The sequence below is a fragment of the Barbus barbus genome, assembly GCF_936440315.1.
Source record: "Barbus barbus genome assembly, chromosome: 40".
Lineage (NCBI taxonomy): Eukaryota > Metazoa > Chordata > Actinopteri > Cypriniformes > Cyprinidae > Barbus > Barbus barbus.
Genome location: NC_136718.1, coordinates 2240126 through 2267855, shown reverse-complemented (window position 1 = coordinate 2267855; position 27730 = coordinate 2240126). Strand labels below are relative to the sequence as shown.

At 40.2% G+C, this 27730-nt stretch overlaps 1 protein-coding gene across 1 annotated transcript; it reads right to left on the bottom strand.

The window, feature by feature from the left end:
* Positions 1–9731: 9731 nt before the first annotated feature.
* LOC306859596 (uncharacterized protein) lies at positions 9732–24986 on the bottom strand. Its single transcript, XM_079400706.1, has 2 exons — positions 24319–24986; positions 9732–13311 (listed from the first exon to the last, which is right to left on the bottom strand). The coding sequence occupies exons 1-2, from the start codon at positions 24755–24757 to the stop codon at positions 11873–11875; spliced, it is 1878 nt and encodes a 625-aa protein (XP_079256832.1). The 5' UTR covers positions 24758–24986; the 3' UTR covers positions 9732–11872.
* Positions 24987–27730: the final 2744 nt, after the last annotated feature.

The window sequence follows — 27730 nt, the reverse complement described above, 5'->3', positions numbered from 1 at the left end:
CAGATCATGTAGGGGAATGCTGAAGCACTGCATACCAATACCTCGAACTAAAACATCTGCACCAGCATAACTAGTCAGTAACGGTAACTGACTTTCTAAAATTAGCGACTGGACTGACCCAGTGTCTTCTCAGAATCTTCACTATGCAGGTGTTGTGCTTCTCCAGCCAAGGCAGGCCGAGGATTAATGGTTTCTGGGGGGATTCGATGGCGAACAAGCATATGCTTTCCGTGTGAAGTGAGCCTGTCCTCAATGTGATGTCCTTGTTGATAAATTTAACGTGCCCCGTGCCCAGGGGACAGCCGTCTAACGCTGCCACAGCGGATTCACATGGAATGAGAGGAAGAGAATGTGTCTTAGCAAAGTTAACATCAATGAAATTACCTGCTGCCCCAGAGTCGATCAAAGCCAGAGAATCTAATTGTGAATTCTCAAACATGATAGTTACTGGAACTTCGAGTGTGGATAAGTTAGACGGATTAGAACTCACCAAGATTAGAACGAGACACCCCGGATGGCTGGTCTTGTCGGACAGGAGACTCTCATATGGTCTGACAGACCGCAGTAGAGGCATAGATGCTCACGGCGTCGGCGTTCTCTCTCCTCTGACGTGAGATGGGTCACGCCCACCTGCATAGGCTCGGGCTCTGGCGTAGTTCGCAACGTGACAGCAGAGGGCAGTGTGGAAGAACGATGTGAGCGGCGTCTTGAGTGCATCAAGTTGTCAATGCGAATGGCGAGTTCGATAAACTGTTCAAGTGTTCTACCCTCATCGCGGCAGGCCAATTCTGATTGGAGCTCAATCGAGAGACCCTTGCGGAACAGAAGCTTAAGAGGATCCTTATTCCAACCAGTTTGTGCAGTGAGAGGTCGAAAGGTGAGTGCGTAATCAGCCGCCGTGCTGCTTCCCTGACTTAGAGCTAGTAGTTGCTCTCCAACCTCCTTTCCATCAACAGAATGTTCAAAGACATCACGAAACTGTTGCATAAAACTTCTGAAGGAAGGGAAAGTCATATTACCGCCCTCCCACACCGTCGTGGCCCAGTCTAGCGCTCTCCCCGTCAGTAATGAATATACAAAAGAGACACGACTGTCCTCAGTGGGGTAGAGGAGGGTTTGTTGGTTCATAAACACTGTGCATTGGTGAAGAAAACCCTTACACTTGTTGGGAGCGCCGTCGTATTTCTCGGGAAACGGCAGACGTGGACTGGTCGCGGGCTGGCTGGGACTTTGAATGGCAAGTGGGGGTGTAGGCGTTGCTGACAGCGCAGTGCTGCACAAATCCTGAAGTGTTTTACTCATCTGCTCCATGAGGGAAGTGAGATGCTGCAGTTGTCGATGATGAACTGCTAGCATAGAGGCTTGAGAAGATACATCGGAGGTGAGGTGAGAAGTGATGTTTTATTACTCTCACTCCACCACCCCGACTCCTCACCACAGCCGGTCCTACCCCAGCACGGGGGGGAGCACTCGGGGGGGGAGCACTTTGGGTCCGGGCTAAATGCCGAGCTCGTACCCTCTCCCCGGTCGAGGGGAGTACCCCGGGCTCGGGAATGATTACCGAGCTCGGAGCCCTCCCCCTGGACAGCACGCCAAATACGCATAAACTTGCTCCGTTATTATTATATGTAAGTGTGAACTCGTGAAACGGCTGCTGGATCCTGAGTTGGCGAAGTCTTCTGTAATGATGGGTCTGAGGCACGGGGATCCATTTGCAGATTTATCAATAAGACAGGGTCAAACAGGAAAGGATCATTCAACAGCGTCAGGGGTGTCAGAGATAGATCAAAATCCATAAACAAAAACTAGGCTAGAGTCGAGGCAGGCGGCAGACAGGGGAAGTAAACAACAGTTCAGAGATCGGGTCACAAAGGCAGGTAGCAGAGAATCACAGAGTCAGGTAACATTCCAAGGTCGAAAACGGGAGATCAATAAACATGGACTAAACGCTCAGCGATGTAAGCCGGGGCAATACAAGACTTCGTGAAGTGTTGCTGGAGATTGCAGCTTATATGGGGTAACAGTGATTGGAAACAACTGTGCCGCAATCAGTCTCAGGTACAGGGCATTGTGGAAAATGCAGTTCAGTTAATATTCCGGTGATGGTGCCCTCCGGTGGTGTTCAGGGAGGGCCACAGAGACCGAGATTGTGACAGTTCTTAAGCTTTCATTTGAATGGATATAGCATATTAAACTAATTTTAAATGCATAGCAATATATTTGATTAGAAAAAAAACAAAAAAAAAAAACAAACAAGCATTTTTACAAATTCTGCCTCTCATTTGCCACCCCAATTGAAGAATGACCCAGTTAAGTGAAACACTTCAAAGTAAACTATTTCCATTAGTGATACATGTACACTACCAGTCCAAAGTTTTTGGACAGTAAGGTTTTTAATGTTTTTTAAAGAATTCTCTTCTGCTCACCAAGCCTGTATTTATTTGATCCAAAATATAGCAAAAGCAGTAATATTGTGAAATATTTCAGTGTCACATGATCTTTCAGAAATAGTTCAGAAATATGCTGTTCAAGAAACATTTATTATTATTATTATCAATATTTAAAACAGTTGAGTACATTTTTTTTCAGGATTCTGATGAATAGAAAGATCCAAAGATCAGAATTTACCTGAAATTTTTTTAACATTTTACATTATACCATTTGGAGTCAGTATAATTTTAATTAAATTAATTATTAATTTTTTTTTAATTAAAAATTAATTTTATTAATACTTAATAAAATACTTTTTACATTAATACTTGATTTAGCAAGAATGCATTACATTGCTAAAAAAAGAAGTGATGATAAAGGCATTTATAATGTTACAAAAGATTTCTATTTCAGATAAATGCTGTTCTTCTGAACTTTCTATTCATCAAAGAAACCTGAAAAAAATCTACTCAGGTGTTTTCAACAAAATAATAATAATAATAATAAATGTTTTTGAGCAGCAAATCAGAATATTAGAATGATATCTGAAGGATCATGTGACTGGAGTAATGGTGCTAAAAATTCAGCTTTGATCACAGGAATAAATTACATTTTTAAATATATTTAAATAGAATAAATAAAAAGTAGTTATTTTAAATAGTAAAACTATTTCACAATATTACTGCTCTTGCTGTATTTTGGATCAAATAAATGCAGGCTTGGTGAGGAGAAGAGACTTACTGTTCAAAAACTTTTAACTTTAACTTTTAGTGTAGGTTTTCAACTTCAGTTGTGATTTTCCAACAATTATGAAAAAAGATCAATGAGGTGAAATGATTAGTGTGTTGCTGCCGCATTCTGTCCAGCACAGCTTCCTTTCGTTCTCAGCGGTGTACTTTTGTTCCTCCTTACAAGTCCAAACTTAACAACCAAATTAGTCAAATATGCAAGTAAAGCACGTCCCAAAGACGTTATACATTACAAAGTGTCCGAAAAGGAGTGGGATGAAGCAAAAGATTAATATTTTTCCCACCCCCTATAGAATTCCATAACGTTCCAGTATATATTTTAATATATTACATCAGTCCCTATATTATTTTTGTTTATTCCTCCCAAATTAACAAATCCACAATAACTAAACCCCAACCACATGGTTTTCATCCAAAACAACCAGTCATTCTCTAATCACCTAACACAATCAACTTTGTAACCCCCACAACCCTCACAATGGGCCATGTTGGACCCATTGTTGGACATGGGTCCAACATGGCGGCGCACACAGACGCAGCGGCTTCTCTCTCTCCCGACAGAATGGTGTTTTCGTGTTTTTTGTCTTGTAAGTGGCAATGTTTTTGTACATCTTCGTCGCGTCTACCTGTCTTTAAGAGCGCATACAGTCGTGAGTTTCTGCTCGATGTCGATATTGATGTTTAGAGTTAAACTCAGCACACGCCAAAGAGCTGCGGGACCTCGGTCTGCTCCGAAATCCCACTCCATCACCGACCCCCACTACTGGATCTCGCCCACAGCGGAGGCGCTACAAGCGAAGTGAGAGGAAGCAGAAGAGGGGTAAGCGCGGAGGTATCCGAGCTAGGCTAGCGGCCAACCCACACAAGCCAGCTATCCCCACCATCGTGCTGGTGAACGTACGCTCTTTGGACAATAAACTGGACTACATCTGACTACTTCGCTCTACTCAGAGGACAGTAAGAGACTGTTGTGTTTTTGGGTTTACGGAAACATGGCTTAACAACAACGTACCAGACTGCGCCATTCAGCTCGACCAGCTAACATGTTATCGAGCTGACAGAGCTCTCGTCGAGGGAGGTAAGATCCGCGGCGGCGGGCTTTGTGTTTACATCAATGATGCATGGTGCCGCGACGCTGTTGTGGTCTGCAAACACTGCTCACCCTTGGTGGAGTTTATGATTATTAAGTGCTGGCCGTTCTACCTACCGAGGGAATATACAGCCATACTGCTCGTTGCTGTATACATCCCTCCCAGCTCCAACAACAACAACAGGAGTGAGGCACTAAATGATCTGTACCAGCACACCAGTGAGCAGCAGACAGCCCACCCAGATGCTTTTCTCATCTTAGCTGGGGATTTCAACCACGCAGACTTAAAGACTGTGTTCCCAAAAATACACCAACACATAGACTTTCCAACAAGGGGAAAAAAATACTTTGGACTTTGTTTACACCACCCAGAGAGGAGCTTACAAGGCCCTCCCCCTCCCCCACCTCGGAGCCTCAGACCACATCACTGCCATGCTAATGACTGCATACAGACCGCTCGTTAAAGCCATCAAACCAATACACAAACGGATACAAGTGTGGCCGGAAGGGTTGTCAGAGGCACTTCAAGGCTGCTTTGACACCACTGACTGGAATATGTTTAAACAGGCTGCCACATACAACAACACTACAGACCTCCAAGAGTACTCAGAGACTGTCACTGCCTACATCACCAAGTGCATTGATGATGTAACGGTCACAAAGTCCATCACTGTCAGGGCCAACCAGAAGCCGTGCATGACAGGGGAGGTCTACAGACTTCTGAAGGCTCGGAACGCTGCCTTTAGAGCTGGAGATGAGGAGGGCCTGAAGACAGCTAGGGCCAACCTTTCCCATGGCATCAGAGAGGTCAAGAGACAGTACTCCAGGAGGATAGCCCATCGTTTCAGCGACAGCAGAGACACGCGGAGCCTGTGGCAGGGGATACAGACCATTACGGACTACAAGCCCCCACCACAGACCTGTGACAGCACCATCCCCCTGCTGAACGAGCTGAATGCCTTCATTGCTCGCTTTGAGGCACAAAACAGCACCACTGCACAGAAGACTCCACCTCCTCCCGGCGACCAGGTGATGACGCTGTCCCCGGACAGTGTGAGGAGATCCCTCAGCAGGATCAATGCACGCAAAGCTCCGGGTCCTGACAACATTCCTGGGTGTGTACTGAGAGACTGTGCAGTGGAACTCACTGATGTCTTCACAGACATTTTCAACATCTCATTAAATCAGGCCGTTGTCCCCACATGCTTCAAAGCTACCACCATCATTCCAGTCCCGAACAAGTCATCTTCATCCTGCTTCAATGACTACCGTCCAGTCGCACTTACTCCAATTCTCATGAAGTGCTTTGAACGGCTAGTCATGCACCACATCAGACCTCAGGCAGTACGGTTCGGCATTAACACATCCAGCACCATCACACTGAACACTGGGGCCCCCCCAAGGATGTGTGCTGAGCCCCCTCCTCTTCACTCTGCTGACCCACGACTGCACACCGTCACACAACTCCAACCTTTTCATTAAGTTTGCGGATGACACGACTGTGGTGGGTCTCATTAGCAACAGAGATGAGACGAACTACAGGAGCGTGGTGAGCCGCCTGGCCGGGTGGTGCAGTGACAACAATCTCTCTCTGAATGTGGAGAAGACGAAGGAGATTGTTGTTGACTTCAGGAGAGTACACACTCAGCATGCCCCTCTGACCATCAACGGTGCGACTGTGGAGAGAGTGAGCAGCACTAAGTTCCTGGGTGTGCACATCACTGAGGACCTCTCCTGGACTAACAACACTGTAGCACTGGCCAAGGAAGCACAGCAGCGTCTCTGCTTCCTCCGCAAACTTAGAAGAGCCAGAGCCCCGGCCCCCATCATGTGCACCTTCTACAGAGGCACCATCAAGAGCATCCTAACTAGCTGCATCACTGTGTGGTATGGCGCTTGCAACGCATCCTGCCACAAGTTACTTCAGAGCAGCTGAGAAGATCATTGGTGTCTCTCTCCCCTCCCTCCAGGACATCTACAGCACCCGTCACACCCGCAAAGCCCTCCACATTGCAGGTGATCCCACCCACCCGACACACAGCTTCTTCAGTCTGCTGCCATCAGGGAGGAGACTGCGTAGTCTCCAGGCGAGGACCAGCAGACTGAAGGACAGCTTCATACATCAGGCTGTCAGGAAGCTGAACTCCCTCCCGTCCTTGCCCCCCCTCCCCTCTTTTACCCCATGCAACACTGAACTTTGATACTACGACCCCCCCCACTTAAAAACTGACCAGCACCTGTCACTTGTGCAGCATTGGACTGATCACTACCTCATCCGGCATTGACTGCAAACTACCTCTTCGGATAGTCTTGAGAATTTTTTTTTTGTCACTTTAACAGACTGATAAGCTCTTCTTGCACTACACATATATCTGCACAGTTTTGTTTTATTTAACTGGTTTGCACTCTATCTATTCTGCCATGTGCCTTATGCCACTTTATTTATCTCTTTTTTTATTTTTCTACAATGTCCTCAGACTGATAAGCTCCTCTTGCACTATATATATATATACACTCTATACACATATATCTGCACAGTTTTGTTTTATTTAACTGGTTTGCACTCTATCTGCCATGTGCCTTATGCCACTTTATCTATCTCTTTTTTTATTTTTCTACAATGTCCTCATTGTATATCTGTATAGTTGTATGTACATATGTTTAAACTGTATTTATCTGTATTTGAACATCTACTGTCAGTGTCTTAAATGTTAACTGTATGCACCAAGGGTCTGAGAGTAACGCAATTTCAATTCTCTGTATGTATGTGCCGTACATGTGGAAGAATTGACAATAAAGCAGACTTGACTTGACAATCACCCTATACATCCACATATCCTTTTAATAAAGTGTTTTTATACAAAGTTTTAACTGCTTAATATTTATACAATGCTTTAACACCTGCTCCAAACTATTTTTTGCAAGTTTCCCAGAAGTAACTTATTTCTTGCTTTGAACATAACTTGTGCAGTTTTCAACCAAATCAATGAACTTCAATATATTGGACTGTAAAAATAATGCATTGGTCTGTTCCAGACATCCCACATTATTAATAATTCTGATTGCTCTCTTTTGTAATATACTTATCAATTATCAATACTTATTAGTTTTGTAGGTATTTCCCCAAATTTCCACACCATAACTTAAGTATGGTAATATACATGTATTATACAGAATATGCATTGATTTATTATCCAAAATATGCCTTGCTTTGTTCAGAATTGCTATCTTTGCTAGTTTTGCTTTAACATACTTTATTTGTAGTTTCCAGCATATCTTGTGGCCTAAAATTACACCAAGAAACTTATTTTCATATACTCTTTCTATACTTACATTATCAATTTTCAGTTCCACTTTAGGGTTTATTTTATGTTTTCCAAATAACATAATCTTTGTTTTACTTATATTTAAAGACAATTTATTTACATCAAACCACCGTTTTAATTTATTAATTTCTATTGTTATCACTTCCAAAAGCTGTTGTAAATTATCCCTGGAAAAGAAAATATTTCTATATCTGCAAATAAAATAAATTTTTGTATATCTGATACTCTACACGTCATTGATGTAAATTATAAACAATTTTGGACCTAAAACCGATCCTTGTGGTACACCACAATTTATGTTCATATTGTGACGAGTCGGCTGCCTCCCCCCTTATTATCATCACCACCCCGTCCCGTATTTGCCGCCCTTCACCAGACTCCTGACGGGAGTCAAATATTCTTTAATACTCTGGAAGTTGGCATATAAACTTCTACTGTTAAAGTGGATAATTGATATATCATGTTCTAATTGGAAAGTTATATTGAATTGCTCCTCTGTATAATAACTGCAACTGTTATTAATATTGATAAGTAAATTATTTTCAGGATCAATATTATTTTCATTATCCTGCATTTTATACTCTGTATATGCAAAAGTATCTAGTTCTGATATAAATGACTGCTTATCTTCTGTACATGACAGTTTTAATTGCTATTCTATTTATTTTTCTTGACTACAGAGTGTATTGCATTACCTTATGAGTATGAATTGAGACACATTTGTTGGTTTTGAATTCCCTGTACATCTTGAAAATATGTTAGTTGTATGTGCACTTTTGTGTTTTGAATTTAATATTTTTACACATTCTTCTACATTTATTTTGTAAACATACAGTATGAATTTACAGTACTTACTAAAATGTTTTACATTTCAAAATATTTGTTAAATGTAGTATTTGCACATTTAAATGAACAAAATATGTATTTGAAAACAAAGCAGTTTTATAATGTAGTTTTATTAAGTAATTTTATATATATAAAAAATACTGATCTGAATTAATATAAATAATTAACTCAACTGTTCGGTAAGTTTTAACCCAACTGGATTTTAACCATATTTATTGGGTTAAAATAATCCATAGAAGGGAAGGTGCTATACCAAGTTGGGTTATTTTTAACCCAACATTTTTTAGTGAGTAGCAAACAGTTTGATAGGAAAGGATGACGAATATGAAAAATGTATATGAAAATTTCGAACTCAGTGTGCAAGGACCTTTACAGTGCAGCTTCTTCATATCTATCATGTTACAGTACTTGGTGTAAACCACCGATCTACACTCTTAAAAATAAAGGTGCTTCAAAAGGTTCTTCAAGCGATGCCATAGAAGAACCATTTTTGGTTCCACAAAGAACCATTCAGTCAAAGGTTCTTTAAAGAGCCATCTCTTCCTTACCTTTTTATTTTTTAAGAACCTTCTTTCACCACAAAGAAGCTTTTGTGATACAGAAAGGTTCTTCAGATGTTAAAGGTTCTTTATGGAACCATTTAGACAAAAAGGTTATTCTATGGCATCGTGAAGCACCTTTATTTTTAAGAGTTTATATTCTGACTGGATCTCTCATTGTGCTCTAAACTGTCATCAGGCGGTGAAGTGTTTGATCGGGCATCTTACTATTCCCTACCAGCAGAGAGCATCACTTACTAACAACCAAAACACTGACTGAAAATCACCCGATCTGTATCAGTCACACAGGAGTAGTTTTTAGGATGTGTGTGTGTAAATTAATTTTTACTTCAACTGTTATCTGCAATGTTTAAAGTCTTTTCAAGCAGGATAAGCCATATACAGTGTATATTAAATTGTTTAGGTGGTAACTGATACAACACAAAACATATTTCTGTATGCAACTGCGCAGCAAATATTAAACATGAACATATATCTGTTATTAATATCAGAAATTGATTTGAATATACAATAAATATTACAATACAAGCCTCTGTTACTATGTTGCTCTATACTGTATTGAAATTCAAAGCTCACCATGCATCATCTTGGAAATTAAGCTTTTAATTTTTATTTTTAATTAAGTACTGTATGTTGTCAGCATTATTTCTCTGAATGATGCATTTCTTTTTGTCCTAATTGAGAAACATATATTTCAGGAGTGCAAATTCCAGCAATCTTTTTTTTTTTTGGAGTACCATTTGTGTGAAGGCAACTAAGACCGACAGAAAATAAAAAGTTGCGATTTTCTAGGCATATATGGCACGATGTAACTACAGAAGAGTCAAGTTTTAAATAGGAAAATTATCAAAACTCTTTAGTCATTTTTTATGACCAAATGCTAATGGTCTAATCCGATTCAATGATCTATGTTAAGCTAAGCTAAAAGTGCTATCGCCAGACCCGGAGATCGGCTGAATGGATTCAAAAATGGTAAAACTCAACTGTTTATCTCTAGGGGAGTTGTAAAATGAGCCTATTTCCAAAAAAAGTGGAGTGTTCCTTTAAGTAGGCTACTGTGCGTGCACAAAGGCGTCACCAGGTTTTTGTGTAGTTTAAAGTGACAAATCATACCTGCGTACTTTGAAGTCAAAATGCGTGCCCACTACACAAAATGCATACAGGTTGGCAGATCTGCAACATTGAAATCAACTGCTTCAAAATGCATGCTCTTAATGAACTCATTGTTGAAACATTTTCAATTACAAACAAAAACAATATAATATAATTACATAAACAGTGAATAATTGTACAAGGTGAATTAAGGTATATGCACAAAGAAAATATAAAATTTTATTCAGATTTCAGAAAAAAGCAATTTGTCATTTGTAATACATTTGTTGAGGATCTCATCCATCTGATGCAAACGCATCAGTGATGAATGTCTTGATATTATCGCATGTAGAAATGGTTGGCAAGATACAGTTAGCTTGATAATATTTATGAAGCAATAGTAAATTGTAAGTGTATTTCCTTAATTTCCCAAGCACTTAAAAGCAGAACAGTTAACAGATACTAGTCTTTCGTAATTTAGCCCCAGAGCTGGTTTAATACCGGGTTCAGGTTTTCATTCCTACTTACAAATGAAGCACAGAAGAATCAGTTGCAAAGCTACATGACAGTAGGGCTGTGCATATAATCAATTGTGATGATCATGTGCATCTCGTCAGTAGCTGATTAATAGTAAATCTCCATTATGTGCTTTCAGATGGAGCGGCATGTACTACACCGAGCCATAGTTCACTGACAAGCTATGCAATATCGCGTTGAATATAGGCGATGAATCACCTGCGATTATGAATGTGATATTGCTTAGCTTGTCAGTGAACTACGGCTCTGTGTAGTAAACGTCGCTCTATCTGAATGCACGTGATGGAGATTTACTACTAATCACAGAACCGGCTTTACTGACGAGATGTGCATGATCATTGCATTCGATTATTTGCACAGCTCTAGGCAGCATCAGATCTGGAAATGCTGGATCTAAACATGATCTACTTAGGCCTCATCCAAACGAAGCGTCGTGCCAAGAAATATCTACGTACACACAAAACCACTGAAACTGACTCAAAAGACCAGTATGTGGCGCTGTAACTCTGCCACAGAGATAGACCAAAAACAGAGGAGACGACTTGGAGCATGTGCATAAACCTTGCGCACTGTATACAAACCCAACATAATAACAAGAAAAACTAGTTAGTAAAGCTAATAGGCTCAGTAGCTTCTGCAGCACAAACACAAGCATGTTTGTTGTTGTTACGTGACATAGTGGTCTGACTAGGGTCGAGACATGGGGTGATGAAATCATTGTTTCACAAAATATACGGACTGGCTGTACACACAAAACGCAAAGGTGTCATTTTCAGATTTATCCACTCTGGGACCCGGTTTAAAAAAATAGTGCTTTCAGGCTCTCAAAAAGCTGGATCCATCTGGACAAAATAAAAAAAAAATTGTATACAGCTAAATGTGTCTCCGTGTGTACGGGCCTTACTGTGATTGTTTTGTTTTTTTGTACGACTGTGTAGAGCAGATGAATGATTGAAGCGCTTCCCACATTCAGTGCAGTGATACAGTTTCTCTCCAATATGGATCCTTTCATGCGTTTCCAGGTCTCCTGATCTATTGAATCTCTTGTCACAGTGTGAACACTTCTAAGGTTTTTCTCAAGTGTGGATCATTTCATGCGTTTTCAGATATGATGAATGACTAAATCTTTTGTCACAGTGTGAACACTTATAAGGTTTCTCTCCAGTGTGGATCATTTCATGTGTTTCCAGGTCTCCTGATCTATTGAATCTCGTCACAGTGTGAACACTTCTAAGGTTTTTCTCAAGTGTGGATCATCTCATGTGTTTTCAGAAGTGTTGACCGACTGAATATCTTGTCACAGTGTGAACACTTATAAGGTTTCTCTCCAGTGTGGATCATTTCATGCGTTTTCAGATTTGATGAATGACTAAATCTCTTGTCACAGTGTGAGCACTTATAAGGTTTCACTCCAGTGTGGATTCTCTCATGTGTTTTAAGATGTGTTGACTGACTGAACCTCTTGTCACAGTGTGAACACTTATAAGGTTTCACTCCAGTGTGGATCCTCTCATGTGTTTCCAGGTCTCCTGACCTACTGAATATCTTGTCACAGTGTGAACACTTATAAGGTTTTTCTCCAGTGTGGATCACCTCATGTCTTTTCAGATTTGATGACTGACTGAATATCTTGTCACAGTGTGAACACTTATAAGGTTTCTTTCCAGTGTGAATCCTCTCATGCAGTTTTGTACAGGTTTCTGAAGTAAAAGTCTTTTCACAATCAAAGCACATGTACTCTTCCACTTTCAAAATTGAAAAACATGAAAAACTCTTTCCACACAAGTAACATGAATGTGTCTTCTCCTTTGAATGAAATCTCAGGTGTTTCTTTAGGACTGAAGCCCTCAAAAATGTTTCATCACATTGATCACAAGAGTACGGTTTCTCTCCAGTGTGGATGTTAATGTGTTTTTTAAGGCTTGCTAATTGTGTGAAACTCTTCCCGCACTGATCACAAGTGTACGGTTTCTCTCCAGTATGAACTCTCATGTGAAGCTCAAGACTATATTTGCATTTCAAACTCTTTCCACATTGATTACATGTGTACATTTTCTCTCCTGTATGAACTTTCAAATGTGTCATAAGGATTCCTTTCCGTGCAAAATTCTTCCCGCACTGATCACATGTGTACGGTTTCTCTCCAGTGTGGATCCTCTCGTGTGTTTTCAGATGTGTTGACTGAACGAATCTCTTGTCACAGTGTGAACACTTATAAGGTTTTGCTCCAGTGTGGATATTCATGTGTACCTTAAGGTTTGCCAAGTATGCAAAACTCTTTCCACATTGATTACATGTGAATGGTTTCTCTCCTGTATGAATTCTCATATGTATCATAAGGCTTGCTTTTTGTGTGAAACTCTTCCCACACTGAACACACGTGTGTGGTTTCTCTCTAGTGTGGACTACCTTGTGTTTCTTCAGCTGTCCTGACCGACTGAATCTCTTGTTACAGTGTGAACACTTGTACTGTTTCTCTCCAGTGTGGAGGTTCATGTGAACATCAAGACTATGCTTGCTTGTCAAACTCTTTCCACACTGAGTGCTGGTGAAAGATTTCTTGGCCCCTCTTTTCTTTGGTTTGGTTTGAGAGCAACTCAAAGGTTTTTCTCCAGTTTTGACATGATTTTTCTCCTCATCTTGACTCAATTCTTCATTCTCCTCACTTTCTTCAATAAAATCTAAAATAAAAGTAAAAACAGTTTATTTGTCAGTAACTTGAAAAACAAAACAAAACCAAAAAGAAAAAACAAAGGTGAGAAATGTGAACGTACATAAAAGTGAACACTGGTGTAATAGTGTAAAGACAATTTCTATATAAAATGTTGTTCCTTTTGACACAATTTTATAAATTATACTTCCCTGAAACTTTTCATGAATGAGGTACATTGATCTTCAAAATATAATTTTTAAAACATAATAGACACAAATCCCTTACTATTAAATATCATCTACACTTATCTAACATACATTTTGTTGAAAAAAAAGCATCCCTTATTATTTGCTGCTTCATCTACAGTCAGGTCCATAAATATTGGGACATCAACAAAATTCTAACATTTTTGGCTCTATACACCACCACAATGGATTTCAAATGAAACGAACAAGATGTGCTTTAACTGCAGACTGTCAGCTTTAATTTGAGTAATTTAATTTTGTATTTACATCCAAATCAGGTGAATGGTGTAGGAATTACAACGGTTTGCATATCTGCCTCCCACTTGTTAAGGGAGCAAAAGTATTGAGACAGAATAATAATCATAAATCAAACTTTCACTTTTTAATACTTGGTTGCAAATCCTTTGCAGTCAATTACAGCCTGAAGTCTGGAACGCATAGACATCACCAGACGCTGGGTTTCATCCCTGGTTATGCTCTGCCAGGCCTCTACTGCAACCGTCTTCAGTTCCTGCTTGTTCTTGGGGCATTTTCCCTTCAGTTTTGTCTTCAGCAAGTGAAATGCATGCTCAATCGGATTCAGGTCAGGTGATTGACTTGGCCATTGCATAACAGTCCACTTCTTTCCCTTCAAAAACTCTTTGGTTGCTTTTGCAGTATGCTTTGGGTCATTGTCCATCTGCACTGTGAAGCGCCGTCCAGTGAGTTCTGAAGCATTTGGCTGAATATGAGCAGATAATATTGCCCGAAACACTTCAGAATTCATCCTGCTGCTTTTATCAGCAGTCACATCATCAATAAATACAAGAGAACCAGTTCCACTGGCAGCCATACATGCCCACGCCATGACACTACCACCACCATGCTTCACTGATGAGGTGGTATGCTTAGGATTATGAGCAGTTCCTTTCCTTCTCCATACTCTTCTCTTCCCATCACTCTGGTACAAGTTGATCTTGGTCTCATCTGTCCATAGGATGTTGTTCCAGAACTGTGAAGGCTTTTTTAGATGTCGTTTGGCAAACTCTAATCTGGCCTTCCTGTTTTTGAGGCTCACCAATGGTTTACATCTTGTGGTGAACCCGCTGTATTCACTCTGGTGAAGTCTTCTCTTGATTGTTGACTTTGACACACATACACCTACCTCCTGGAGAGTGTTCTTGATCTGGCCAACTGTTGTGAAGGGTGTTTTCTTCACCAGGGAAAGAATTCTTCGGTCATCCACCACAGTTGTTTTCCGTGGTCTTCCAGGTCTTTTGGTGTTGCTGAGCTCACCGGTGCGTTCCTTCTTTTTAAGAATGTTCCAAACAGTTGTTTTGGCCACGCCTAATGTTTTTGCTATCTCTCTGATGGGTTTGTTTTGTTTTTTCAGCCTAATGATGGCTTGCTTCACTGATAGTGACAGCTCTTTGGATCTCGTCTTGACAGTTGACAGCAACAGATTCCAAATGAAAATAGCACACTTGAAATGAACTCTGGACCTTTTATCTGGGGGTGGTGATGGCGCAGTGGATAAGACACATGCCTTTGGTGTGAGAGACCCGGGTTCGAATCCACTGTGAGACACCAATGTGTCCCTGAGCAAGACACTTAACCCCTAGTTGCTCCAGAGGCGTGCGACCTCTGACATATATAGCAATTGTAAGTCGCTTTGGATAAAAGCGTCAGCTAAATGAATAAATGTAAATGTAAATGTTATCTGCTCATTGTAATTGGGATAATGAGGGAATAATACACACCTGGCCATGGAACAGCTGAGAAGCCAATTGTCCCATTATTTTTGGTCCCTTAACAAGTGGGAGGCACATATGCAAACTATTGTAATTCCTACACCATTCACCTGATTTGGATGTAAATACCCTCAAATTAAAGCTGACAGTCTGCAGTTAAAGCACATCTTGTTCGTTTCATTTGAAATCCATTGTGGTGGTGTATAGAGCCAAAAATGTTAGAATTGTGTCAATGTCCCAATATTTATGGACCTGACTGTATATTATTCAGTAGCTCTAAAGACTGTTTCTATTACAGCAAACTAAATCTAAAACAGCAGTGCCTCACCTCGGCTTGTCCTTCTGATATTTGCTGCTGGCTCTTTTAGTTGTTAAACATGAATGAAAATTTGTTTTGGGTCTATCTAACAGGTAATCTTTGATTTGATGTCTCATGAATCTATTATTTGTTCCAGGTCAGATCATTTTGGCTGATCACAAAGTTATGTTTCATATTTATGTATTTATTTAATTTAATCATAGTACAGCGCTGACTTTGTAGCATATGTTTGACTGAATTGTTAGCTTTTGTCTTTATTTCCTATTAGATAAGTCTCTTATACTTATACTTTTATAATGCTCATTATTGTTCATTAAAACTGATAGGCTATGTAACAAAAAAGGCTTTGAGTTGTGCTTTATGTAATATTTCATTTTATTATTCATACAGTGAAGATAATCAGAGTATATGTGGACATATTGCCTGAACCACGTTAATATGTTTTATATTTTTAAAATGAAAGTGAAAAGAGGGTTTTGTTTTAAGTATACATACAGTGAAGAAAACCAAAAAAGGCAGTGGTGTCTGATGTCATTATGTTTTATTATAATGTGTGTACGTGTTGCATGAAACATGTTTGTGGCTATTAATATGTTTAAATGAAAACGAAAAGAGGCAGTGGGGTTTAATATCATATTTCGTCTTATTGTAAATATACATATAGTGAGGATAAGCGGAGTAGCCAAGGCAAGCTGACTGATGTTGTCAAGTACACTGCTGCTCAAGTTGCAGAATTACTGGACTTGCGTCCTCCTGTCCCCAGGAGTTCACACTCCCGAGTCCGAACTACCAAGCATGCAAGTCCGAACTTTGTGTACATGGTATTGAAAAATGGCTAAAGTCCCTTTAAGACCTGTCATTTCACTCGGCTGCCATCTTTGAAATGCCTCTCGGGCATGCAAGTGCAGCTCCTATCTCTTTGAATGGGGAAACATCAAATTCTCCAAAACTGTTCACCAAGCTTACAATTAAAATTTCATATTTTAAATCATCAATGAATCTGACAACAACTGCCTCATAATTGTTGTTTCTTATGCTCAAACAGTGATAAAAACGGCTTATTTTTCAGGCCAATTCGCAGTCGTGAGCACAAGTTTGTAAACGCTGTTTCTATAGACCCTTTTTCTGTTGTGACATTTTCTGTGGGCGGAGTTTAGGTGGAGGCAGAAAGATTCCACTGACTGCTTCACTAACGTTAGCTATGAATTTTGGCCAAAATACAAGTAGTAAGTTAAAAATTCAATGTGATGGACATATTTGAAGATGCAGGCTATGTATGTAATGGCATGGGATGAGCACTCTTTGCATGTAAAAGACTGTTTTTTGCAGTTTCCTTTCTATATAGAGAAGATAAAAGTTGGCCATTGATCACAGAGATGTTTGATGTATGTCTATTGTCCCCACGCAATAGGTAAACTTAATGGATGGCCTAAGACAATTCATATACAAGGCAAAAGCTTCGAAATCGCTGGCAGAGCCTTTGTAGATTATAAAACAGTCATCAATATATCTTTTGAACAATACCAATTAATTAATGAAAGGATTATTATTCAAGACATATTGATCTTCAAGATAACCAAAGTATAGGTTTGCATAGTCAGGGGCCATAGTGGCACCCATTGCTGTGCCCTCAATTTGTAAATAAAACTTCTTCTAAAAAAGGAAATAGTTCTTTGTCAAAACCAATTCAGCCGTATCCACAATAAATTTGGTTGGCAGACCTTCATCATCAATGCGTAAATCAAGAAAATATTGCAATGCCAAAAGACCCTCAGTGTGAGGAATGTTGGAAAAACAAAACGTGCATTGCGCACTAGAATTGTTGAACATATGAGCGCTATCAGGAGACAGGATCATACTTCACTGGTTTTTCATCATTTTGAGTCTGCAAAACTCTTTTTCTGATTTCAAATTCCTGGGCACTGAGGGGGGTTCTTTTACATAGGAGAGGTGGTAACCGTGATAGAAACTTGTTACAAAGAGAGGCTTTTTGGATTTTTGAGTTAAAATCATTAACCCCAACAGGATTAAATGAAGAGATGGATCTTGTATGTTTTTTGTGAAGGGAAATTGTTGGCATGACAAATATCCCTCATTGATTAAGATCAGCTGTCAACAATTGCAATTGTGTCTTTATAAGTGTGGTGTTGCTTTTTTGCCTCATGAGCACTGAAGAAAGCATGGGCTGAAACGTCTGTTTTCAATACATTTTGCACTTTTGTCACTTTTCAATTTTGCATATGAAAAATAAATAATTGGATTTTTGCTAGACCTTTTTTGGTCAGTTTTTCTTTTTTTTTTTTGCAGTGTGTGGACAAATTCAGCTACCTTGTGGCAGCAGGTATGCAATAAATTTTCAAATTGGAGCCTGTACTATGTCGATTCTGGCACCCAACATCACAACAAGATGATATTTTAAGTTCCTTATGTAGCCGAATCTGTGCTGGTTTGAATGGGCTGCCTCCAGTTTTCCCTTTGTTTTGCCTCCAGCTAGCGCTGTGACGTAATCGTGGTCGGCACAAAAAGGGTCAATTAGAAGTGCACAGTCTTCCTATATATAAAGTCTGTTCTAAAGCGCCACCTGCTTGCACAGAATGAGCCTGTCTACAGCAACATGTTTTTGCTGTTGCTCACTCTTTTTTTCACGTCCAATTTCCAATTAGGAAACTCATATTTACGATAATTCTGATAGCACTTGAAGGCAGCATAATTTGAGGCTTAAATTAAACCAAACATGAAGCAGGTTTAGCTTCAGATTAACATTGTGTTTCCAGTCTTTATGTATCAAAATTATTGGCACCCTTGGTACATATGAACAAAGAAAACTGTGAAGATATATCTGCATTAACAATTTAGATTTTTTTTTATTCCAATAAGTACAATGGGTCTCATTCACTAATAAGTGCATACGTTTTTCGTATTTATACGCACATTTGAACTTCTCACGAAAACTTTTCGCCTAATTCACAACAGGTGCGTACGCACATGAGCTTGTTCTTAAACTCGTTCTTCTGTTAGTGAATCTGGAGTCTTCTAAAAGAGCGCCCGCGGGCACGAGGTTAGTGATTAGCATAATACACGCCCACACCAGCTCCATATAAGGGCTTTCCGCAAAGCGGCACTTGTCTAGAGAAAGACAATTATGGCATCGAAACAAAAGAAAACTCGGGCAAGGACTTACTAGCCTTTAGATTTCACATTCTATAAAGCCATACTAAGTACGAAAACTATTTTAATTGAAATATCCCTACTGTTGAACAAATAAGATGAAAAAAAAAAATCACTGCTGTATTATCAGTATTTAAAAAAAAAAAAAAAAAAGCATCTAAAAGCAATATGACCGTCTCAAATAACTCGGTCAATATCGGGGCATTGCATTTGAGCATGAAACTAAACTAATATGTAGGGCGTTCAGCATGTTAATCAATGTTAATATCCCAACACATCCTATACTAGATTAATCAGATATGTATGTAGCTAACCCAGACATCACTACCTGACTTCTTCTCACGTCTATACTTTGAACCGCATGCTGTTGCAAGCTAAACAATCAGAGCTCAGGGTGCCGCCCAAAGTGCTGCTATAATCAAATTTTAGTTTTTTCCACAATCATCGTTTTCATGATGGATCATCGCTGTTACGGTCGAGTACTCGATCGCTGTTGCACATCCCTATTTCTTAGGGTGCCAATATAATTCTGACCATCTCTCTCTCTAAAACAGCTTTATGTATAACATCATAAATAATAATTTGCATGTTGCAAAACTGACAACAACAGCTGAGTGGAAGAATTTATGCAAGAATTCATTACAAAGAGATTTCTATGCATTCCTTTTCTTTTATTCGACTCCTGTTGTGTGCAGTTTAGTTTGCTTGCTTTAAAAAAACGTTATCTACTTCAGCAACGGGTTTTTTTTTTTTCCTACTGCTATTGTTTTCTTTGGATTTGCATCTCATTTCCATTTAATTTTAAGATTTTCTTTGTTCATTCCATGTTTTATAGGCAACCTCTCTCATGCTAATTCAGATCAGCAAAGTTGGTTTTAAATTAATGTAGTTTATTTTAGTTCAGGACTCCATAGCCAAGGAGTTAGGAATCTGTAGGATACTTAATCTGTGTTTCAGAAAGCCATTTTTAAAACCACTCTAGATTAAGCCTACTTCTGTCTTAATTTAAACCCTGTCCGGGAAACTGCCCTAGAATTTACCTCAGAAGAAGAACGGGATGCGGGGTCAGACTAGGGCTGGGCGGTATATCGAGTTTGTTAGATATAGATATATTTTTTATAAGATAATAAAATATCGTTAATATCGATATAGAGTAGTTTGATACGAGCGCATCTGAAAAAATATCTAGGGAGGACAGGACACAGACTGAACTGCTGCAGAGAAAGTGCATTATACAATTTGTTCTAAACGTGAAAAGCTTTATATGAAGGGCTTTTTAAAAACTCGTAAGATATAGTAGCCTATAGTTTATAGTTTCAGTTTAAAGCGGCTCTGTGGCAGAAATGTGTGCTGCTGATAGAGATGCTACTCGTGCTGTTTAATGTGTTTGAGATGTTTTCCTTAATACATAACTTACATTTTACAGGTATATTCTCCATCAGTAAATGTTAGAAAGCCATTTTCAATTTGCTGTCAGAAGTGCATGAGCTTTTACTTTGCGATTCTCCTCTAAACTTCATTTAGAACGAGTGCTGCGACGAGCGAATCCGTGCATTTGTGGATCAGGTGACACGTGCATTTATTGACATCTTGTTTGCATTAGTCTTGTTTGGTTCATATGTATTTTGAGACATTTTCACAGTTTGCAGCATTTCAGACGCCCACACTAGACCTTCATCTACCAATGAACAATGCCCAGTGCAATTCATTAACGTGTACACGATTTGGAAAATTCACACATGCATCACTACACTGAAATAAATACTTTTCAATCAGTGTCTGCGGAGTTAAGAATTACATCAATGTGCAGCATTTTGTTCAAATAGAGATATATTTCTGAATACAAATGTTATAGTTTTTATTAAACTATCATAATTTGTGCATATAGCGATTAAAATGTGCATTTGTGGATCAGGCGACGCACGTGCATTCATTCACATCTCTTCTGAGTCAATTCTATTTGAGTCATTTCAATTTTGAGACTTTCGTTCCGCCCGGTTAGCCTTGCCCAATCCACACACACACAGCTCGCGATCCACATGCAGCTGAGCCTAAGAAAGATGGCACTAGCCCCACTCACATGTGCGTATTCCATTGTGTACGCTTTTATGAATGTTACATTGTGTTTTCTTTGTTTCTTTTTGGTTTGGCTATTTACTCTGCCCGTAGAAATATAATAATGTTTTATTGAACTTGTTCTAACTTAACTAGTCTTAGGACACAGAATAGCTTCTATTAATTTTTCCAAACAAGAACGTTGTGATTGTACCTTGGTGGGGTTTTTTTTTCTGTAATTTAACGGCACGTTGTCAGTTATTCCTTCCTTGTATTATTATTATTATCATCATTAAATGGCTATTATAGTCGCTCATTTAAGCCATTAGTAATTGCACGTTTATATTCAATTAAACTATTACATTAACTTAAACTGTACTATATTAAAACAATGAACCTTTTATAGGCTATAGCATAAAGCCTGCTGGCTAAAGGAATGACAATGAATGTTTAGGGAAAAATAGCTAGAATATGTTTTATTTAGGCCTACTTATTACTAAACTGTTTTCTGAGTCAGTGTCGGCTGCAAAGAAGAAGTTGACAATGCTGATTCGCCATCTGTTTATAAGTAGCCTATAAATAGCGTCTAATTACTATTTACTTCTTGCAAACATCTGCTACTTTTACAGCATGTATAGAACGGCTATTTTCACTTTAGCATATGAACATCTCTAAAAATGCTGCTGTTGTTACTTAGTGTAAATAGATGCTCTCCAAGTGAAAATATGATATATTCTATGGATATTTGCACTTATAACAGTTTAAACAGCATCTATTGCTAATTTCTCAAGGTGCAAATAGCCGCTGCCCTAAACTAAAACCATACGGCATTGCCATTAACGGCTGTACAGTTACAGTCCTTTCGTTCTATGGATGGAGGCGTACACAGCCATCAATGATCCTAAAGTAAATAGCCAGTTTTTCTCGAAACAGCTTTATTATCGAAATTGAATTTTGATTTATTTCAAACATTTTCTGGATATTTAATGAGTTTAATCTTGCATTATAATGACTTTATTCTGGAGATGTGTTTTATTATTGTTTGGCCCTACAATCCTCTCTTACTCCCTCATTCGGAAAAATCATCCTTTTCACATGATGCTTGGCCCGAGCTCAGGCTTATCAGCATGGATTGTACTACGGACTATTTTAATTAACCAGTGTATCTAGACTCTAGTGCATCCAGTGTTTCCCCTACAATGTATATTTTCAGCGCTGCTGAAAAATCTTCACATGATCAGTAATATCACGACATTCACTTACATACCTAAAAACACAAACATGGCGACCGGCGGCGCTGCTAATGCGATGGCTCTGAATCCACTTGTTGACAAGAAAGAGCCACAAATGGAAATTATTTTTGATTAGGCTAATGTCACGTTGCCATAAGGGGCCGTTCACATTCACGTTCATATGCAAATATTTCAAATGTGGGCGCGCGGAAAGCGACGCGGCACTCTCGTTTTGCGCTCCTCTGTTCATGGTTGCATAGCAATGACAGACGCCACGGGAGAGCGAGCAAGCGCTTGTGGAAAGGAGAAAGTGAACTGCGAAATTGGTACCGAAAACCGTGAATTTTCACTGGTATTGAAAATACCATTCATTTTTCAGATGGGTGAAATCCTGTGGCATACCAATGTCCAGTGTGAACTGTGAGCGTGACTTCTCCACACTGAATAGGGTGATTTTAATCAGATCCATTATTCATTCATTAAGACATATTGACGTGATTTCTGTATACCTACAGCTCCAGGCACACTGAAATCTCTTCATGCAGATACCTGGTACATACCTTTTTTCACAAAAAAATAACCCAACATCTGATCAATAAAAACTCTCTTTTTTTGAAGTTAATCAACTAACATTTTACATATTTGTTTTCTTTACCCAATATTAAAAAAATGTAAAAATAAAATAAAAATGTACGTGTCACCTGATCCACAAATGCACAGATTCCTTTTTGCGTGAGCAATTTATGATGTATTAATGCAGATCAGAACATTTTTATACACAAACATGTCTATATTTGTTTAAATCGCTGCACAATCATTTAATCCTGAATTCCACAGACTCAAATTGAAAGGCATTTGTTTGTGGTTAGTAAGATACATGCATAAAATGTATGCAGCACATGGATAATTGTGCGTGTATTTATTAATCATTTTGAGTCTAATATCATCCCATAACAGTATTATCACAATTATTTGATCTAACCGCGGTTGTTTCAGACAACCTTGATTATTGTGCTTTTTATACGGCACAAGGGGGAGTCATACACCAAAAGAAACAGAAGAGCACCAGTTTGGTTTTCATGTAAGGGACAGAATGATATTTACATTGTTAAATTTAAGTTTACATCTTCCTTCTGCTGCAGCTGTCAGTCATTCTCCGCTCAGCATTCAAACAGCACGTCACGTTCAGTTATGACAGTCAGCACGGTAAAACTCTCTCTCCAGGATGATCTATTCCCATTATAATACTTGATGTGTAGATAAAGGAATGACTATATCTCGCTAGAGTTCATTGCTCTCTCAGACTCAACTCCGTGTTGTTTCAACCTAGATGTGCATACAAGTGTTGTGCCGCTCTGTTTGAAGTGTTTCACATTATCAAAGTTTTGCACACAGAAAGATTATTAGAAGCCTTTCTTTTTCTCATGATTTCTATCTTATTTTCATGAATGTGTTTTGTAAGAATACAAATAGTTAAAATCTTTGGTGCACATTATACAATTTAAACATGTTTCCAAGGTATAGTTTTTGCTGATAAATTATACAGTCAGCTAGTTTAATTTCATAGCGTATATATTTTTATTCAAATGTAGTTTTTCTCTGTAGTGAGGAAGTGAGTATTTAGTGGATTGTGTTTAACAAAGGGTTTAAAAAAGAGTGACTATTAGTTCCACGAACACAGTATTGATGTTTTGTAGTGGTGTTGGATCTGTATCGGCCGATTCTTAGAATTGAGTACTCTATGTAATCTTACACTGCAAAATAATCACTAAAGAAAGATTAAAAGATAACATCATAAATATTTACTGAACCCTTCAATTAATCACAATTATATAACGAAAGCCATAAAAAACAGACTATTAATCGCGATAATCGGCATAATCACCAAAGCCCTAAAACAGACAATTAATTGCAATAACCGTGACTATTTTTAGACAATTAATCGTCAGCCAAATGTCCTAATCGTGACAGCCCTACTTTTTATTAAAATTTTTAGTTTAATAGCCTAAATTTAACTTCTGCTTTAAAAGCATTATTTTTGTTTTTAGACTGCAATGTTACAATGTAATGTGGTTTTAACCCTTTTTTGCACATATGTCTACATGCTTTCATTCACTTTGTTTGATCCAAATACCGAGATATATACCGTATACCGCAAATCAGCCAAAAATACCAAAATATGAATTTTTGCTCATATGGCCCAAGCCCAAGCCCAAGACCCCGGAGGTTTGTAAGCCTAATGTGCCACAAACAGTCATTAACAATGAATGAAGAATAAACACCAACCTCCTGGTTCCTCGTGTTTTATTCTGCAGGGTTCTGGTTCCTCGTGTTTTATTCTGCAGGGTTCTGGTTCCTCGTGTTTTATTCTGCAGGGTTCTGGTTCCTCGTGTTTTATTCTGCAGGGTTCTGGTTCCTCGTGTTTTATTCTCCAGGGTTCTGGTTCCTCGTGTTTTATTCTCCTGGGTTCTGGTTCCTCGTGTTTTATTCTACAGGGTTCTGGTTCCTCGTGTTTTATTCTGCAGGGTTCTGGTTCCTCGTGTTTTATTCTCCTGGGTTCTGGTTCCTCGTGTTTTATTCTCCTGGGTTCTGGTTCCTCGTGTTTTATTCTGCAGGGTTCTGGTTCCTCGTGTTTTATTCTCCTGGGTTCTGGTTCCTCGTGTTTTATTCTGCAGGATTCTGGTTCACTGGTGTTCTCCTCACTCTCCTCTTTAACAAACACCATCTTCACAGCAGATCTCAGTTCAGGTGATACTCCTCCAGATACTGCTGCTTGCTTCAACACTTAGTCAGGACTGTGAGGGTGAGAATATTATACTGACCTGATTCAAAAACTGTTTTTCTACTTACAGAAATAACATCTCTAACAGATTGTATTAAAACAGCACCACAACAAAACAAAACAAAGCTCGGTGAAACTAATCTTCTTCCTCTAAGGTTTAATGGTGTTTGGCAAACAAACGTGTGTTTTAGCGCCCCCCGCTGGACTGGAGTGAAGCGGCGAGAGCAGGGAAATAATACGAGGAATATTGCTACTTTGTGCGTCTATAAGCTTTTTCTTTTAATAAGCCGATCTGCACAAAGAAATTAAACTCGCGTGATATTTGATCAGCATCAACAGTTTTAGGATTAGAGAAAAACGAGCGAATTTATTAGTCAAATATTTCATTGAAAATCACACAAGGTTGCAGCATGTAAATATGGAAATAAAGATAAATGAAAACACGTGATAATGATAAAATGTAGCCTTGTGGAAAAAAAACGAACTAAATCCAAAATATTAAACCGGTTTAGCATGAAAAACAACATCCTTGGTTTATGTGTCCATCTCCCTACTGAAAAAACAATAGGACCCTGCCCAAAAAATGTAATGGATTGAATGGTTATGATGGGAATTGTATTGGTTTTAATGGAAACTATAATGGTGTCTACTGGTATGTGATGGATTCTATTGGTGGGGTGTTAAATCATATTGGAAAAATGCCCAAAACACACTACAAAAATGAATTTTGTAATGGTTTTACTGGAAAAAGCTAATGGTTCATAATGGTATTTTAATGGAAACCAGTAGAATTTCTGTGATGGTTTCTATTGGGCTTCTATTGTTTTTTTTGTTTGTTTTTTTTTAGCAGGAAATATCTGAAACAAACAGTTGAATGACAGGCACCTCAGTCGTGGTATTGAGACATTCACTCCCCCCACCTACAATTCCTGCTGGCCCGAGACTCGAACTCACAACCTTTGGATTACAAGTCCGACTCTCTAACCAATAGGCCACGATTTCCCAAGGATGATGTAATATCGTCTTGATCATGAGTTGACATGACTGTAGACGTTCAACTGACACTGATTTTGAGTAGTTGGTAGACAACTTAGAAGATGGTAACACAGTCTACAGAAAGTTAGCTGACTATTGGTTAATAATCTGTTGTGAAAAACATATAGACAGTCAACAGGCACTTTTTGTAAAATCTATAGATTAGAATTTGAAATGCACCTTGTGGCGGGAGGAGCAAACGACAGACACAGTGGGCGTGGCGTCAAGCCTCGGAGAGGTTTTTATTAAACAATAAGGGGTAAAATAAAGTGTCCAAAGGGGAAAAAGTGTCCAAATAAATGGGGAATCTGGTGTCCTCGTTGTGCCGCAGGGCTTGTGCAGGAAGGTAGTGTTCAGAAGGGAAGGGTCCAGGGAAGGGGCGGAGTCCGGTGGCCGCACGCGCTCCCCTCTCGGGGCCGGAGCGAGTGGCGGCGGCTTCTCTTGCGCGGCTCCTTCCATCTCCTGGGTTCCCGGCACTTCTGGGGGATTCGACGGCCCGGCATCCTGGCCCGTCAGCCGCCTAACTGGTGCGGCAGTCCTCCTCGACGCATCCTTCCTGGACCCACGAGGACACCAGTGTGCATGCACGGGGAAGAGACCGGTCTCCCGAGGAGAGGCGCGCTCGGCATTTAAACGGCGGCGGTGATGAGGCTCTATTCACATCAGGTGCGCCTCATCACACGCCGCCAGCCCTGGCTGTTTCAGCGCCCCTCCTCTCTCACACACCCACTCCCGTCGGGAGCCTGGTGAAGGGCGGCGAATACGGGACGGGGTGGTGATGATGGACAGGGGGGAGGGCAGCCGACTCGTCCCCCCCCCCAAGCGACATCCCCGTCCTAGGATTGCCGCCCACGCGGGAGTGCTACCTTGCTCAACCAGGCTCCAGCAGTCGGAGTGGGCGGGGCAGGGATTCCTCTCCGGGCAACTCTCCCTCTCGCACCACGCCGGAACCGGGACAGAGAAACCGGCTATTAGTTGTCAGCCTCAACCAGCCACAGGGTAAATGACCAATAGAAAGAACGTCACTTACCCCTTTGGTGGCTGGGAGGCTGTCCCCGTCGTTCCTCTGTCCCCGTGCGGGTTTCACGGCTTTTTGCGCGCGAGAGGGGATGACGTCATCAGATGTTGCCCAACTGCGCTGTCTAGCTCCGCCTGCCCGCATTCTCCACCACTGTGGCGGGAGGAGCAAACAACAGACACAGTGGGTGTGGCGTCAAGCCTCGGAGAGGTTTTTATTAAACAATAAGGGGTAAAATAAAGTGTCCAAAGGGGAAAAAAGTGTCCAAATAAACGGGGGAATCTGGTGTCCTCGTTGTGCCGCGGGGCTTGTGCAGGAAGATAGTGTTCAGAAGGGAAGGGTCCAGGGAAGGGGCGGAGTCCGGTGGCCGCACGCGCTCCCCTCTCGGGGCCGGGAGCGAGTGGCGGCGGCGTCTCTTGGCTCTGGGGGATTCGACGGCCCGGCATCCTGGCCCGTCAGCCGCCTAACGGGTGCGGCAGTCCTCCTCGACGCACCCTTCCTGGACCCACGAGGACACCAGCGTGCATGCACGGGGAAGAGACCGGTCTCCCGAGGAGAGGCGCGCTCGGCATTTATGAGTGATGAGGCTCTATTCACATCAGGTGCGCCTCATCACACGCCGCCAGCCCTGGTTGTTTCAGCACCCCTCCTCTCTCACACACCCACTCCCGTCGGGAGCCTGGTGAAGGGCGGCGAATACGGGACGGGGTGTGATGATGGACAGGGGGGAGGCAGCCGACTCGTCACAACCTTTAAATCAACTGGCAGTTAGTTGAATGTGTGTTACTTGTCTGTTGAAATAATGTTGTTGAATGTCAACTAATTCACTGTTGGCATGCTACTAAATGACTACTGATAACTAG

Bases quoted from the DNA above. Each gene is read 5' to 3' on its own strand.
- LOC306859596 (XM_079400706.1), bottom strand. From the start codon at position 24,757: ATGGTGTTTGTTAAAGAGGAGAGTGAGGAGAACACCAGTGAACCAGAA. The intron at 13,312-24,318 runs GTTGGTGTTTAT...CTTTTATTTTAG, and splicing joins AAAACACGAGGAACCAGGAG to ATTTTATTGAAGAAAGTGAG.